The sequence below is a fragment of the Hemiscyllium ocellatum genome, chromosome 13, assembly GCF_020745735.1.
Source record: "Hemiscyllium ocellatum isolate sHemOce1 chromosome 13, sHemOce1.pat.X.cur, whole genome shotgun sequence".
Classification (NCBI taxonomy): Eukaryota; Metazoa; Chordata; class Chondrichthyes; order Orectolobiformes; family Hemiscylliidae; genus Hemiscyllium; species Hemiscyllium ocellatum.
Genome location: NC_083413.1, coordinates 14788912 through 14805853, shown reverse-complemented (window position 1 = coordinate 14805853; position 16942 = coordinate 14788912). Strand labels below are relative to the sequence as shown.

General features: G+C 42.8%; 1 protein-coding gene across 3 annotated transcripts in view; it reads right to left on the bottom strand.

The window, feature by feature from the left end:
- Nucleotides 1–4228: 4228 nt before the first annotated feature.
- Nucleotides 4229–16942, bottom strand: part of LOC132821781 (mediator of RNA polymerase II transcription subunit 12-like protein) — a 604412-nt gene continuing 591698 nt past the window's right edge. For all 3 annotated transcript variants that reach the window (XM_060834551.1, XM_060834553.1, XM_060834556.1), the window contains 2 exons: nt 8310–8391; nt 4229–5054 (listed from right to left, as the gene is read on the bottom strand). In XM_060834551.1, the coding sequence (XP_060690534.1) occupies nt 5002–5054; nt 8310–8391 (135 nt within the window). In that variant the 3' untranslated portion in view covers nt 4229–5001. The remainder of the gene's footprint in view (nt 5055–8309; nt 8392–16942) is intronic.

The following is a 16942-nucleotide window of genomic DNA, read 5'->3' as shown; positions in this document are numbered from 1 at the left end:
AGACCCAGGAACAAAAGTTGGGAACGCTGCTTCTTTCTGCGCAACTTATGATGCCCTCCAGAGAACCATGGAAACTTTCTCACATTGGACAAAAACTTGGATGGCATGTTTATCCCATTGCTTCTGTTGAAGCATTTGGGTTTTTTTTGCACTAACAATGTCTGCATAGATTATAGGACGGGAGAAAAGATGCAGCAATTACTTTGCTGCTCCAACACTGGGAAATACCACATTGATTACATAGAGTTAGTTCTCATGCTAGTCCATGTTGCATGGCAGCTAACACATCAAGGATATCATTTACCATGAGAAAAAAAGTGCGTCGGAGTTGTACATGGAGAAGTTTTGTGTCTGAACACATCATGACCCATATTATTCATTGTAACATCTCAGCCAGGTACAAACTTGGTGCTATCAGACAAGCAGCCCATTTTACACATTTCCTTGACATTAATTTCCTTTCAGGCAAACTCTCAACTGCAGAGTTACACTGGGTTGCAGCTGATAAACTTCCCCCATCCCTTCAATCTATTTGGAATTTGCTTCCCCTCCTCACCATTAACAGTGGCATGCTGGAAATATCAGGGGTTAGTGTTATCGCATATTAATGGGTTTTACGTTCACAAGTCATAAACAAATGTCACTTTCACACAAACATTTATGACAGAAAATTATTAGGTTTATTATTTAAAAAATTGTTCATGGATTCTGAGTGTCACTGGCGAGCGGAGCATTCAAGGTGGTGATGGTGAGCTGTACTTTTGAACTGCTGCAGTCCTCTCATTGCTGTTAAGAGAGGTGCTCCAGGATATAAACCCATCAGTGAAAAAGGTAGTGCTCGTATGTGCTTGTTGACCTTGTTTGTCTATGCATTGGGCACTGTGGGTTTGTTGAAGTTGAAGTCATCTACAATACTAGAAATCACATGAAACACTACATCATGCGAAACCTTTGACTTTTCAATGGTTTTCAATAATGTTGAGAAGCACTTGCCATTTTAGTTATTGATTGCAAACAATAGTAACTGAGCACACCTTTCATTACCTGTGCATATACTAACCATAAAATGTAACACACAATGGTAGCGGTTAACCTCCATTTTGCTTTTAATTCTGGTCAACTTTCCAAAATGTCCTTTTCAGTTCAGACCAGGATTTTTCCATCAAAATGCTAACTAGTTACTCGACAGTCTTATGATGTGTACTTCCCAGAATTTGCTTTATAAACAACAACATGCTACTTGTGGGGTTCCAAAGGTCAACCATTTAGATAGCAATGGCACTAATTGCTCAGTGGGGAAGGTAGCGGAGTAGTGGCAATATTTTTGGACAACTAATCCAGAATCCCAGGTTCTGGAGACATGGATTGACATCCCACCATGGCAGTCGGTCCAATTTAAATTCAATATCAATCTGGAATAAGAAGTTAGCCTATGGGCAATCCTGCTGACTGTGGTAGAAATCTCCCTGGTTCACTAAGGCCCTTTGGGGAAGGAAATCTATCAACCTTACCTGGCCTGGCCTCCATGGGACTCCAGACTCACAACTACATGGTTAACTTATTACTGCCCTGTGGGCAATTATGGATGGAAGTAAATGCTGGCAGAGATGAGGTACACTCATCAGTGACCAAATAAAACAAAATGCACTGCTGCATTTTCAATTGAAATTACAAGTTGAAACTTGAGATAGCTCATGGCATGAAGTGAAGAGCAGAAAGTTCTCCTGGACATCTGTTGAAAATGTATTTCTCATTCAACAAGTAAACCAATGATCTGGCAGAGAAAAGTTACTGAGTCAAATCTGGCTGCTTCATATTCCTGTATCACCACGAAGGTGACAATTCAGAAATACTCCATTGATTTACAGGAAGGTGGTAATGGTGGTGGCATTGGACTAGTTATCCAAGGGGTTAATGATCTGGGAACACAGGTTCAAATCTCATGTGGAGAACTGGTAAGAGTTAAGAGAAAGTAAATAAAAATTAATAACATTTTGGAATTGAAAACTACTCTCGGTGGTTCTTACAAAGACTTATTTGGTGTCTAATATCATTTAAGGAAAGAAATCTACCATCCTTACCTGGTCTGACTAGGTGGCATGGTGGCACAGTGATCAGCACTGCTGCCTCACAGTGCCAGGGACCGGTGTTTGATTCCAACTTCGGGTGACTTGGGAATTTGCACATTCTCCCCGTGTCCATGTGGGTTCCCTCCAGGTGCTTCGGTTTCCTCCCACAGTCCCAATATGTGCAGGATAGGTGGACTGGCCATGCTAAATTGCCCCTAGTGTGATCTAGCTGGATTAACCATGGTAAATGCAGGGTTACGGGGATAGGGTAGGGGTTGAGGGGCTGATTGGGATGCTCTTCAGAGGGTCAGTGAAGATTCAAAGGATCAGATGGCCTCTTTTGCGCATAGTAGAAATTCTAGGATTGCAAAGCATTCTGGCACATCCTCAGGACAGGACAGGTGCCCCAGAAATGCAAGTCTGTGTTTTTCATCAAAATAATTTTTTTTTCATTTCTGTCTTTAGGAGGTCTCTAGCGTTGAATGGTTGCAGTATTTATCCCCATCACAATCGCAGTGTTTCAAAATCTAAAAATCACAGGTAACTCTCGGGATTTTCCATTTTAGACATGTAAAATGGAAAGAAAATGGCAGGGAATTAATACAAAATACAGAGCATTATTTAAGACTTTGTTGAATCACTTCAAGTATTTCCTTCTTACCTTCTTCATATAGAGATTGCTGTGAAAAGATTTATCAATGCAGATTGAAATCACCTTCTAGATAATAAATAACTGAGCTGTTCATTGATTATAGTGATTGATGAGGTCTTGAGAACATTGAGAGCATGGAAGAGAACTTTTCAAAGCCTGTCCACCATCTACAAGGCTCAAGACAGGTGCATGACAGAATACTCTCCATTTACTTTGATGGATGTAACTCCTCAAGGGACTGGACACCATCCAAGACAAAGTATGCCTGTTCCATTGGAAAATTCACCACAGATCTTCAATCAGCACATTTCAATCCCACAGCCACTTCCATCTGGAAGGACAAGGGCAGCAGATATGTGGGAACATTACCACCTGTAAGTTCCTCACCAAACCACTCTCCATCCTGCCATGGAAACATATCACTATTCCTTCATTGTTGTGGGGTCAAAATCCTGGAGTTCCCTCCCCCATGCACATAGACTGCAATGGTTCTTGAAGGTAGCCCACCACCTTCTCAAAGGCAACTAGAGACGGATGGTCTCTCGGCATGTGAGTGGGTCCTGCCCGGGCATGTTTCAGAGGCAGCAGCCTTAGCAATGACATCAGGGTCCAATGCGGGAAGAGTGAGCTGTGAGGGAAGACCCCGGTATTGGCGGTGAGAACAGGCAGCTGGGTCTCCTGGAGAGTGAGCAAAGAGGAGGGGCATGGATAGGGTAAACAGACAAGGTCTTTTCCCTGGGACAGGGGAGTCCAGAACTAGAGGGCATAGGTTTAGGGTAAGAGATGAAAAGATTTAAAAAGGACCCAAGGGGTAACTTTTTCCATGCAGTACATGGAATGCGTATATGGAATGAGCTGCCAGAGGAAGTGGTCAAGGCTGGTATAATTACAGCATTTAAAAGGCATATGGATGGGTACAGGAATAGGAAAAGTTTAGTGGGATATGGGCTAAGTGCTGGCAAAATGAGACAAGATTAGGTTAAGATATCTGATCGGCCTGGATGAGTTGGACCAAAGGGTTTATTTCCGTGCTGTACATTTGTATGATTCATCAAAGATTGCTGAACTTTTAACTATATTCCTTTTTTTCTGGTTTATATTAACAAGGGCTTTAATGTTAACTATTACCTTATTTTTCTACTCACTCTGTGAAGGTAATGCTTAACTTTGTTTCTTTTACTACCTTGTACCTATTTAGCATGGTACCTATGATGGTGCTGTGTTTGGCGACATTGTACACTTTTCACTGTACTCCTGTACTTCAGTAGATGTGACATTAAAATCTAAATCTAAACGTCAGCCCAGCCAACAATACTGGCGTCCGACAAGTGAATAAAAGAAAGCTTCAATGCTGATGTGCTGACCCTAATTCAGGCACAAACCACAGTGTCACAGGTTCACACATGTCAGCCATCCCAAACCAGCAGAGAACAAATGGGCCAATCACAGGACAGGAAACCACTCGCTCCGATGTTAATTGTTGATTTATTAGATTCAAGTTGCAACCATCATCTTCATCCTTCACGTAGCTCGTCAGATCCAAATGTAACATATAAATACCAAACTCAAACCACACACAACAGAGCTGCTCAGAGGTACCATACAATAGTATCACCGTCATCATCGTCGTTGGGGAAAAATAGTTTTATTATTTAACAAACTTATTTTCTTCTTCTTAAAAAGTGCTCATGTAAAATTACAAATCTAGGCAAAATTGACAGTTTAAATGAACAGCTTTGTCTGGTCCTCAGGAGGCTCAAAAGAATATAAGCCACTGAAACGTGAAAAGCATCTGCGGCCACAGTTCTGTAGACAGCCGATTTCATCGTAGTCAAATTCATTCATATAAACCATTATTTTGGTCCAGTGCATTGTTAGGGTGTCCTCGCTAACAAATAAATAAATTCCATTTGTATCTAGAACATTCCATTGTTGTAGATTAGCTAAAAGCGCCAAAATTGACTTTTAGCAAAAACAAAACAAAAAAAAATCCAGCAGCTTCGTTTTTACAGGACCTACAAGATCCAAGAAACATGTCTCATTGTAAAACTTCAATTTCATTTTCTTTTAAATAAAATAATCTACTCTCACTTTACATTATTTTTCACATCAGCTACATCACAGGGGGGAGGAAAGCATGTGTTGGAATAATGATGAAGAAAAAGAAATAACAAGAGGGGGAAGAGTGTGGGCATGAACAATGATTGAAGCCCCCACAGGGAGCTTGCTCGGTTTCCGTTGTTCTCCAGGGACTGCCTGCTCAGTTGTTCTCTCCCGTGTTCAGTAATGGGGTGGATGACTGTAGGCGTTTGACGGCTGTTGGGGCTGATTACCTGGCAGAGGTTGAAGGTCACACAAACATCACAATCAGCTACACATCACTGCGATTCAATTGCTCATCAAAGTTCAAAGAGATTAGCACAACATTACATGGTACTTCTATGGGTGAGAGAGAGAGAGAGAGAAACCGTGCGAGAACGATAACGACACAATAACCTTACCAAGGGACCTGGACTGCAAGGTGATTTGAGATGGGGAAGGGGTGAAGAAAGAGGAGAAAGGGTGCGGAGGTAGGGGGAAAGCAGGAGGAGAGGTGAGAAGATTGTTTGGGCAACTTGGGCAAAGAATTCAGGCTGACTACCTGGCTTCACTGATTCACTGAATGCCTCATCTTCCGCCTCGGAACCCTTCAACTGCAGGGCATCAATGTGGACTTCACCAGTTTCCTCATTTCCCCTCCCCCCACATTATCCCAGTTCCAACCTTCCAGCTCAGCACCGTCCTCATGACTTGTCGCACCTGTCCATCTTCCTTCACACCTCTCTGCTCCACCCTCCTCTCTGACCTATCACCTTTACCTTTGCTTCCATCCACCTATTGCACTCTCAGCTATCTTCGCCCCAGCCCACCCCCGAGGCTTCCAGCCTCATTCCTGCCCGAAATGTCAATTTTCCGGCTCCTTGGATGCTGCCTGACCTGCTGTGCTTTTCCAGCACCACTCTAATCTTCACTGATTCAAGCCAAGTACACTTCTGAGGAAGGGTCACTGGACCCAAAATGCTAACTCTGATTTCTCTACACAGACACTGCCAGACTTGCTGAGCTTTTCCAGCAAGTTGTTTTTGTTTCTGATTTGCAGCATTCGCAGTTCTTTGGGTTTTTGCACTGTTTAAATTTTGCCCAGGACACAGTGTTTTTTTACAATTCAGTTGCTGCTCACCTTCCTGCCTGGTTTTTGTTTTATTCACCTGCAGGATGAAGATATTGGTAGCTAGGCCAGAATTTATTTCCCATTCCCACTTGCTCAGACAGCAGTTAAAAGTCACCCAAATTGCTGTGGATCAGGAGTCACATGTCAGTCAGACAAGGGGAGGATGGCAGATTTCCTTCGCTAAAGGGCATTAGTGAGCCAGATGTTTTCTTTCCGACAATGGGTAATGGACTCCAGATTTTTAAAAAATTGAATTCAAATTCCACCATCTGCCATGGCAGGTTTCGAACGTGGGTCCCCAGAACATTACCTGGGTCTCTGGTGATAATACCAGAGTCCAGTCCAGTGATAATATCACATTGCCTCCCCTTATGGTTATATATTGTCTCGTGTTTTGAATTGTCTTGTTGGATAAAGGATCATATCGGTGCCAGTAATTGTTGCACATGATTTGATTACTTACAGTGTGGAAACAGGCCCTTCGGCCCAACAAGTCCACAGTGACCCTCCAAAGAGCAACCCACCCAGACCCATTCCCCTACATCTAACACTACAGGCAATTTAACACGGCCAATTCACCTAACCTGCACATTTTTGGGCTGTGGGAGGAAACCGGAGCACCCAGAGGAAACCCACGCAGACATGGGCAGAATGTGCAAACTCCACACAGACAGTTGCCCGAGGCGGGGATTGAACCCGGGTCTCTGGTGCTGTGAGGCAGCAGTGCCACCCATTTGTTGGCAACATCCCAAACAGTTTTAAGGATAACTAACTGCAAACTATGCCTAAAAATGTGTTGCTGGAAGGGCTTATGCCTGAAACATCCATTCTCCTGTTCCTTTGATGCTGCCTGACCTGCTGCACTTTTCCAGCAACACATTTTTAAGCTCTGATCTCCAGCATCTGCAGTCCTCACTTTCTCCTTGCAAAGTATGCCAGTCTATACTGTCCACCAGTGTTGGTTCCCCAAAGCCTATCCACCATCTAGAAGGCATAACAATGACAATTAAGAAGCTCAACACCATTAGGGACAACTGCCCATTTGTTTGGCACCCCACACACCAATTTAAATGTTCACTCTTTCCAATACGAGCACACCGTATCTACCATCTACAACATGCCCTAGAACACATTATCAAAGCTCACTAGAAAGCACCTTCCAAAGTCTTATCTCTTTTACTGAGAAGGATGAGGGTGGAAGACAGATGGGAACACCAGTCCCACCTGCAATTTCCCCTTCAAATAACAGGCCATCGACTTTGAATTGCAGCAACATTCCGTCAATATTCCTGGACCAAAATCCTGGAACTTCCTTCTTAATGGCACTGTGATAATACTGGGTGTTAATAATACACTTTACAATAAACTGCTCCATTGTGTCCAGGGATATGCAGGTTAGGTGAATTAGCCATGATAAATTGCCCCATAGTGTCCAGCGATATTGCAGATTAGATGGATTAGCCATGATAAATTATCCCATAGTGTCCAGCGATATTGCAGGTTAGGTGTATCAGCAATGATAAATTGCCCCATAGTGTCCAGCTATATTGTAGGTTAGGTTAATCAACCATGATAAATTGCCCCATAGTGTCCAGCGATATTGCAGGTTAGATGTATCTGCAATGATAAATTGCCCAATTGTGTCCAGGGATATGCAGGCTAGATGGATTACCCATGGGAAATACAGGGTTATAGGGAAAGGGTAGTAAGGAAAGTTGTGTGTGGGTGGCATGCTCATTGGACAGTCGGTGTGGACTTGATGGGTCGAATCTGAAAATGTGTTGCTGGTTAAAGCACAGCAGGTTAGGCAGCATCCAAGGAACAGGAAATTCGACGTTTCGGGCCAGAGCCCTTCATCAGGAATGAAGAGAGTGTACCAGGCAGGCTAAGATAAAAGGTAGGGAGGAGGGACTTGGGGGAGGGGCGATGGAGATGTGATAGGTGGAAGGAGGTCAAGGTGAGGGTGATAGGCCGGAGTAGGGTGGGGGCGTCTCCGCACCCCCACCCCACTCCGGCCTATCACCCTCACCTTGACCTCCTTCCACCTATCACATCTCCATCGCCCCTCCCCCAAGTCCCTCCTCCCTACCTTTTATCTTAGCCTGCCTGGCACACTCTCTTCATTCCTGATGAAGGGCTCTGGCCCGAAACGTCGAATTTCCTGTTCCTTGGATGCTGCCTAACCTGCTGTGCTTTAACCAGCAACACATTTTCAGCTCTGATCTCCAGCATCTGCAGACCTCACTTTTTCCTTGATGGGTCGAATGGCTTGCTTCCACACAGAAGGGAAGCTATGATGAATGCATGCAAAGCTCAGAATGGCATTTGATATAATAATTATCCAGAATTTTGATTCTTATTTAAAATTGATACTTACTAGAGAGCTGCTTTTGCAGCTGTCGAACCAGTGCTGCTGTCTGCTGCTGTTGCTGGGTTTGTTGCATACCCTGTCTGGAAAACTGCACAAGGGAAAAGAAACACATTATTGATACTTAATTTGTCAAGAATTCCAGTCCCTCAGCTAGTACTATGCATTGATGCGGTGCTCTGCCTGTGAATGGAACAATGTTAAAGTTTATCTGCCAGGGTGGTTCACTAAAATTTAGCAAAGGTGGCATGCAAATCTCACTCTCAGTTCTGAAACATTGCAGGCATGTTCATACCTTGTTGGTCTTCATTGATGCTTGCTTAATGGTAATATTCAGATTGTCAAATGGTATTTGCTCTAGGCATTTTCAGTAATATGGCAATCACAACAATAACTTGTATTTTAACCATTGACTCCATCTATACTTCCCACTGCCTTGGGAACGCCACCAACATAATCAAAGAGCCCTTCCACTTTAGGTATACTCTCTTCCATCAGGCAGAAGATATAAAAGTTTGAATACATGTACAAATAAATTCAAGAACAGCTTCTTCCCCACTGCTGTCAGACGTTTGAAAGGGTATGCTTGCCTTTATTGGTCAGTGCATTCAGTACAGGAGTGAGAGGTGATGTTTAGATTAGATTAGATTACTTACAGTGTGGAAACAGGCCCTTCGGCCCAACAAGTCCACACCGACCCGCCGAAGCATAACCCACCCATACCCCTACATTTACCCCTTACCTAACACTACGGGCAATTTAGCATGGCCAATTCACCTGACCCGCACATCTTTGGAATGTGGGAGGAAACCGGAGCACCCGGAGGAAACCCAGGCAGACATGGGGAGAACGTGCAAACTCCAGTCAGTCGCCTGAGGCGGGAATTGAACCCGGGTCTCTGGCGCTGTGAGGCAGCAGTGCTAACCACTGTGCCACCGTGCCGCCCACATTGCGGCTGTACAAGTCATTAGTTAGTCCACTTTTGAGATACTTCATTCAATTCTAGTCTCCCTGCTACAGGAATTCGAAATTTGTGAAATTTGGAAGGGTGCAGAAAAGACTTATAAAGGATGTTGCCAGGGTGAGAGGGTTTGAACTATAGGGAGGGGTTGGGTCAGAGGCTGAGGGGTGACCTAATAGAGGTTTATAAAATCATGAGGGACACAGATGGGGTTAATAGCCAAGGTCTTTTCCCAGGGTAGGGGAGTCCAAAACTAGACGGCATAGGGTTAAGGTGAGAGGGGTAAGATTTGAAAGGGAACTAAGGGACAATCTTTTCAAGCAGAGGGCGGTGCGTGTATGGAATGCGTTGCCAGAGGAAGTGGTGGAGGCTAGTAATATTAGAACATTTAAAAGGCATCTGGATAGGAATAAACATTGGAAGGATTTAAAAGGATATGAGCCAAATGCTGGTTAAGACTAGTATAATTTAGTACATATGGTCGGCAGGGACGAGTTGGACCGAAGGGTCTGTTTCCATGCTGTACAGTTCTGTGACTGAAACTTTAATTCTGATCTCTCTCTCTGCACCTTCTCTGTGCCTGTAATAGAGCACACTGCACTCTGTTCTGATACTCTGATGCACCTTATATGGTACGATCTGAATGTATAGCATGCAAAACAACACTTTTCACTACACCTTGGTACATGTGACAACAATAAATCAATCATTTATGTAGCATGTTCAAGGTAGTAAAGTGAACCAAGGTACATCACAGAAGAATTATTAACCTGCCTACAAAAGGACAGACCAGCTCAAGGCTTGGTCAAAAAACAAGCATCTTACAGGAGATTCGGATCTGAGATGAGGAGTAATTCCTTCGCTCAAAGGTTGTGAAACTTTGGAACTTGCTACCTCAGAGGGATGTGATGTCTCCATCATCAATATATTTAATCCTGGAAAAGACAGCTCTTTGGTCTCTCAAAACAAGCAAAACAAGGAGGGAGAGGGAAGGAAGGTGGAACTGAAGCGCAGGATCAGTCATGACTGGGGCAGGCCATTTCAGACTGAGATGAGAAGTAATTTCCTCACCCAGAGAGTGGTGGAATTCTCTGCCAAAGAAAATGACTGCGGCTAAAACAGTGCATCTTTTCAAAAAGGAATTTGATGGAGTGCTTAAGGCTTAACAGATTAAAGATTATGGGGGGAGAGTGGGACCAGGAATTGGATAATCAGCCATGATCATTTTGAATGGTGAAGCAGTGCTCAGAGGGCAGAATGGCCTACTCCTGGCCCAACTTTCTATGTTTGTATTGAATGGTAGAGCAAGATCATTGGGCTACATGATATATACTTGTTCTTGGTTTTTATACTCTTATGAGAGAGTGGTAGAGAGCTATGGAGATTGAGGGAGGGAATTTTAGAGTTTGGGGCCTGACCATTTGAAGACATTGCCACTGATGGTGAAGAGATGACATTCATTGGTTAGCAAGAGGCCAGAGTGGGAGGAATGTGCAGACTTTGGGGATTTACACAGATTGAGAGGGGCCAACATGGCCGTCGAGGAATGTAAAGGATAAGAATTCTAAAATTAAGGAATTGCAAAACTGGGAGCAGAATTCAAACAATGTTTTGAACAGTATAAAGGAATGTAAGGCCTTCTCTCTCTCTCTCTCACATCCACACACTCCCTCCCTTTGCCAGCTCCGCTGAGTCTCTCTCAACTCCCGAATTTCCCTCTCCCATTTAAAACCCAATTGTGGACCTGGGAGTTTCCCCCATCCAAATTTGTCTCGCAACTACAGTTCCCTACATGACAGCTTGACATCTTTCCATCCATTTCTTGGAAGCTATCAAATGTGCATTTTTTAAATTTAGAAACTGACATTCCAATAAAAGCCAGGGCCAACAAGTCCATCGAAGGGCAGATCGCTATTTGTAATATATATGTAAGGCACACTTAGGCTGTCTCTGAACAAAACAAAAAGAAATTTGGATGCTGGAAACCAGAAACAAAAACAGTGATTGCTGGAGGAACCCAGCACTTGTGGGAAGAAGTTAGAGTTAACATTCTGGGTCCAATAAGCTTTCCTAAGAACTGACCCTTCTTTTGTTATTCCAGCAATCTCTGTTTTTGATTCTGACTGAAATGAGAACGCAGGAGCAGGACTCTGGTTAAAATAGGTGGATGGAGAGTTAAGGAAATGGAGAAAACTGAGGGGTGTGATGGGGGATTGAGGCACATGGGCAGAAGTGAGGGGCCTGAGGAATATATGCAATGATAATGTTCGAACAAGGAGTAGATGTAGGCCAAGGGAACATGTTGCATGATTCAGTAAGATTGTAGATGCTCTGATCACTCCATATCCTGGCCTAACCCCATTAAACTTGCACCCTTTTTGCTCATCGAGAAGGTAAGCTTGACAGAATTGAATGATCAGGTAACAGGAATTTTGGAGGGAAAGCGGTGAAGCAGGTAGATTAGAATATGGCAAGAAACTGGAGGAAATAGTGAAAAATAGGGGAAGACTACACAATGAGGAAAAACAGAAAATGGAGGAAAGGATACTTAAAGGAATCAGAGAAATGACAAGGTGAAGGCTGATATCCAAGACAATCACGTTTTTCATATGAAAATCCTTTCAGCCACTGGTTGCTAAGTTATCATTTAGGAAGTATAATAAGATGTTACAAAAAATACCCAAGGAAATTAAACTCATTGGTCCACAAAATGGAGGTGCAGTGGGTGGTGTTCTTGCCTGTGGGCCAGGTGCTCCAGGATCAAGTCCCAGTGAAGCACTTGGTGGCCAAGAAAAGTACATTCATAATGTGGCAAACCAGGTGAATTATCAACTTGCAAATCCCACTAAACACGTGCATGGGACAGGCAGTAGGGACCAGAGGGATTCCCAGTCAACCGTGTGATGGAACAAAAGAAAGAGCCTTGAATAACATTATCCATAATATCAGACTTCAACGTGGACACAGTCACAGCAGCTCAGATTCCCTGGATGAACTGTATAACACCATCACCATACACAAAACAATAAGTGTTCAAAATGTTTCTAATAAGTTTCTGTTCCAGATCCAGACCTAATTTATAGAGGCATAGAGCTGAAACAGCACAAAAACAGACCCTTCAATCCAATTCGTCCATGCCGACCAGATATCCAATATTAATCTAATTCCATTTGCCAGCATTTGGCCCATATCCCTCTATACCCTTCTATTCCTGTGCCCATCCAGATGCCTTTTAAATGTTGTAATTGTACCAGCCTCCATCATTTCCCCTGGCAGCTCATTCCACACACGCAGCACCTCTGCATGAATAAGTTGCCGCTTAGGTCCCTTTTAAATCTTTCCCCTCTCACGTTAAACCCATGCCCTCTAGTTTTGAACTTTCCTACCCTGGGGAAAAGTTTTGACTATTTAGCTTATCCATGACACTCATGATTTTATAAACCTCTATAAGGTCACCCTACAGCCTCCTATCGTCCTCTTGAATTTGATATTCACATTGGACGACGGACAGTGTGGAGTTTGCAAGTTCTCCAAGTGTCTGTGTGGGTTTCCTCTGGGTGCTCTGGTTTCCTCCCACAGTCCAAAGATGTGCAGGTTAGGTGGATTAGCCATGCTAAATTACCTCACGGCGTCCAGGGATGTGAGGACTAGCCACGTTAATGCAGGTTATGGGAATAGGATCTGAGTGGGATGATTGTTGGATGTTCATTGCTAAGCTGATGGTCTCAATAGCCTCTTCCCACACTATAGGGGCTCTACAATTCTATGAATGAGATAAGTTCCAACAGTAACAATTAGACAAAGCAACATACAGAACTTTACAGCACAGATATTATCCTATTGTTTATATTATCTCTATGAAAACTCTATCCAATTTAGGTTGTAATGACAAAGATGATCAATACTGTTGCTAAGGAATGACTAAACTTGTATCAGTGAAACAGCAAAATGCTTGAGGTGATTTCTTCATCTGCAGCATTAAGGAGAGAAGGTGGGAGGTCTGACTGTAGAGGACCATGTGACAAATTCAACCGAATTTTCAAACAGGGTGGAACAGAACACAAGACTGAGTGTGAAAGATATCGCTGGATACAAACTCCATCAGAGCAGAATCTTACTTTCTGTAGGTGCCTGTCAGATGGACGTAAATATTGTTTTTCAGGACAACGAATAGCCAGAAAACATTTGTTTTCACATAAAGGCTAAACACTGCGGGTGCTGAACGTCTAAAATAAACAAAGAGAAGGATGGAGAAACTCAAAACGTCTAGCAGCCTAAGCGGAGAAAGAAACAGAGCTAACGTTGTGAGTCTTCTTCAGAACAAAAAGCTTTTTTGCCCATGTGTTTAAGGGCCACTCACGTGTTGTCGTTTCAGAAATGAAGAGATGGTGAATTAGGAACCTTTATATAATCCATTGGTTAAACATTAACATACAGTGGATTAGGGCACTGACCAAACAAGGGAGGTTGGTGCAGGGGTTGGAGAGAGTTAAAGGGACCCCATGCACCCGTTGGACCATCTTAATGCTCTGTAAGGTTGATGCTTGTGAGACATTGCAGGTGCTGAAAGTAAGAGGGGGGAGAAGATGAGAGAAACAACTTGCGGGGTTGAAAACAGAGAGAAAGCTGCCCTCAGGCCAAAGGGGCAGAATTCTTCATAGCTAAAAAAAACAATATTGTTTTTAATGTCAGGAAGATTTATTTAATCACATAAAAATAGAATGTGTAGGGAAAACTCAACAGATCTAAGGAGAGAGAAACAGAGTTAACATTTCAAGTTCAATATGACTTCTTCAGAACTAATGGGGTTTATGTTGTTAAGAGGAGTGGAACAAAAATGGAACATCAGGGAAAGGTTAAAGGTCAAGGGAGATTACGTGGAATAAAATAAATCACAGGGAGTGTTAATGGTTGTTATGAAGAAACAAAGTGTTGGCCTGGGACAATGTTCCTGCTATTTTTTTTCTTCATGGTCTGTGCTCAGCAGCAATTTCTGGGATTAGTGGTCAACTGGAAACCTTCAAAGTGGTTGCAGTCACGGCACAATAAAACTCAGCAGTGACTGAAAGCAAATACAAATAATCTAGTCTACTGGAGGAAAGAAAAAGATCAAAACGGGAGGCAGAGATCATTGTCTGAAGTTGTCTAACTCAATGTTGAGCCCAGAAGGCTATAAGGAGTCCAATGGGAAGGTGAGAGGTGTTGTTCCTCCAGCCTGTTTTGAGATTCACCGGAACACCACAGCTGGGCTAGGACAGAAATGCGAGCTTGAGAGAAGCTAGGTGTTTCAATATGGCAAATGACTGGAGGGTCAGTGTCACCTGAGGGGAATGAGCACAGCTGGCCTGCAAAACAGTCACCCAGTCTGTTGTTGAGCTCCCACTGAACAGCAGACCACACTGTCAGCAGTGAATGCAGCGTAATAAATTGAGAGCAGTACATGATTCCACTTGGAAAGAACATTCGAGGCCTTGGCAGATGAGGAGAGAGGACAGAAAAAGAACAGTTGTTAAATGTGCAATTGCCCGAGATGGTGCTGCAGGAAGGGACTGCAAGAAAGGTTTATGATATATGATTATAATTTGGGAAACAGGGTACTAAGGAAGAAGCAAATGGTTTTTTGGTTTATAGAGTCATAGAGATATAAACAGACCCTTCGGTCCAACTCGTCCATGCCAACCAGATATCCCAACCCAATCTAGTCCCACCTGCCAGCATCCGGCCCATATCCCCCCAAACCCTTCTTATTCATATACCCAATCATATGCCTTTTAAATGTTGCAATTGTACTAGCCTCCACCACATCCTCTAGTAACTCATTCCATACACGCACCACCCTCTGCGTGAAAACGTTGCCCCATAGGTCCCTTTTATATCTTTCCCCTCTCACTCTAAACCTATGCCCTCTAGTTCTGGACTCCCCCACCCCAGGGAAAAGACTTTGTCTAGTTATCCTATCCATGCCCCTCATGATTTTGTAAACCTCTATAAGGTCACCCCTCAACCTCTGATGCTCCAGGGAAAACAGCCCCAGCCTGTTCCACCTCTCCCTATAGCTCAAAACCTCCAACCCTGGCAACATCCTTGTAAATAGTTTCTGAACCCTTTCAAGCTTCACAACATTCATCCAATAGGAAAGATACCAGAATTGCACCCTGTATGGTTCTATTAGAGTGATTAATTTAAGGATCAGAAACTCATTTTTGTTTTAGCAGTGGAAAAAAATAACATTTCTAATAAATCATATGACTTGACTTAAATGACTAGACAAGCTACCTGCTGAGGTAATTTTTTGAAATGTTTACTAGGTTCAGCTTTTAAGTTGAGCGAAACACAGATCAGAGGCCAAAAGTAAGTTTTGTTCCAAAGAAAAGAACCATACAGGGAGACATACCATTCATCAGCCTCAAAGTAGCCCAAGGAGATGGAGAAAGCTTTGGATTTTTTTCAGAGCCTGCTTCTCAGGAAGACACTGGGAGAATCATATCCAGTGAATACACAGGGTATCATCAAAATAAAACACTTGTGACCCTTTAAGTTGCGTAAAAATTTAAAGAGCAAAAATAGGAGTGATAACATCACCGAGGTTGAATATCTGTAAAGGGTAGTGCTGGGGAAAAGGGTGGAATTTATTTTTTATTGTTTATGGTAAGATCATTGCAAATTGTCTTTTATATAATTTTGTTTTTTTTTCCCTTTGTGTAATAAACTAGTGTTACTTTGGTAAAAGTACACTGAACATATTCTGAAGAGACAGTTGATGAATAATCACCACGATGACCAAATTGCAAGAATAAATTTCAAGGTCTAATCAAGTCAGTTTTCATGCTCAGATCTGCCTTAAAATGTATTATGATCAGCTGGATAAGTAAAGTACCATTTCCCTGCTACCAGTTGAATTTTATAGTTTATAATTCTTATTTTATAGAACAAAAGTGTCTATAGAAATTGGATACATCAGTGGCTGAAAAATTGGAAACAGACAGTAAGAACTAATGGGTATTTTTTGGGATAGAGGAACATTTGCATTGGAGGGGATCAATATTAAGACCTTAGCTTTTCTTTCTTTTTAAAAAAATGATCAAGAGCTTAATTGTAGAGAAACAATGTCAAAGTTTGAATATGGCACAAAACGTGGAAGCATAGAAAACTGCAAGGAGGACAGTGTCCAACAGGTCATAGTCACGTTCACGCTGTGGGAGGACTGGTGGCAGATGACGCTAAATGTAGAGAAGTGTGGGTGATACATTTTGATAAAAGAACATGGAGAGAGTAAGTCTACAATAAATGGTGCTATGCTTAAGATAATGCAGAATCAGAGAGGCCTGAGTTGATATGCGCATAATTCATTAAAAGTGGCAGGACAGGTAGAGACAGCTTGTGAAAAAGACATACAAAAACTCTAGGCTCCGTTAATTGGGGTGCAGAGTACAAGAGCAAATGAGGGGAGACAATGGTCCAGTGGTGTCAACACTAGTCGAGAAGCACAGCAGAAAAGCACAGCAGGTCAGGCAGCATCTGAGGAGCAGCAATATATCAACACTAGACTGTTAATCCAGAGACCCAGACAATATTCTAGGGATCTTAGGGTGGAAGGTGAACTCAATTAAAATCTTGAATTAAGTGTCTAATGATGAAACCATCATTGACTGTCGGGAAAAACTCATCTGGTTCACTAACA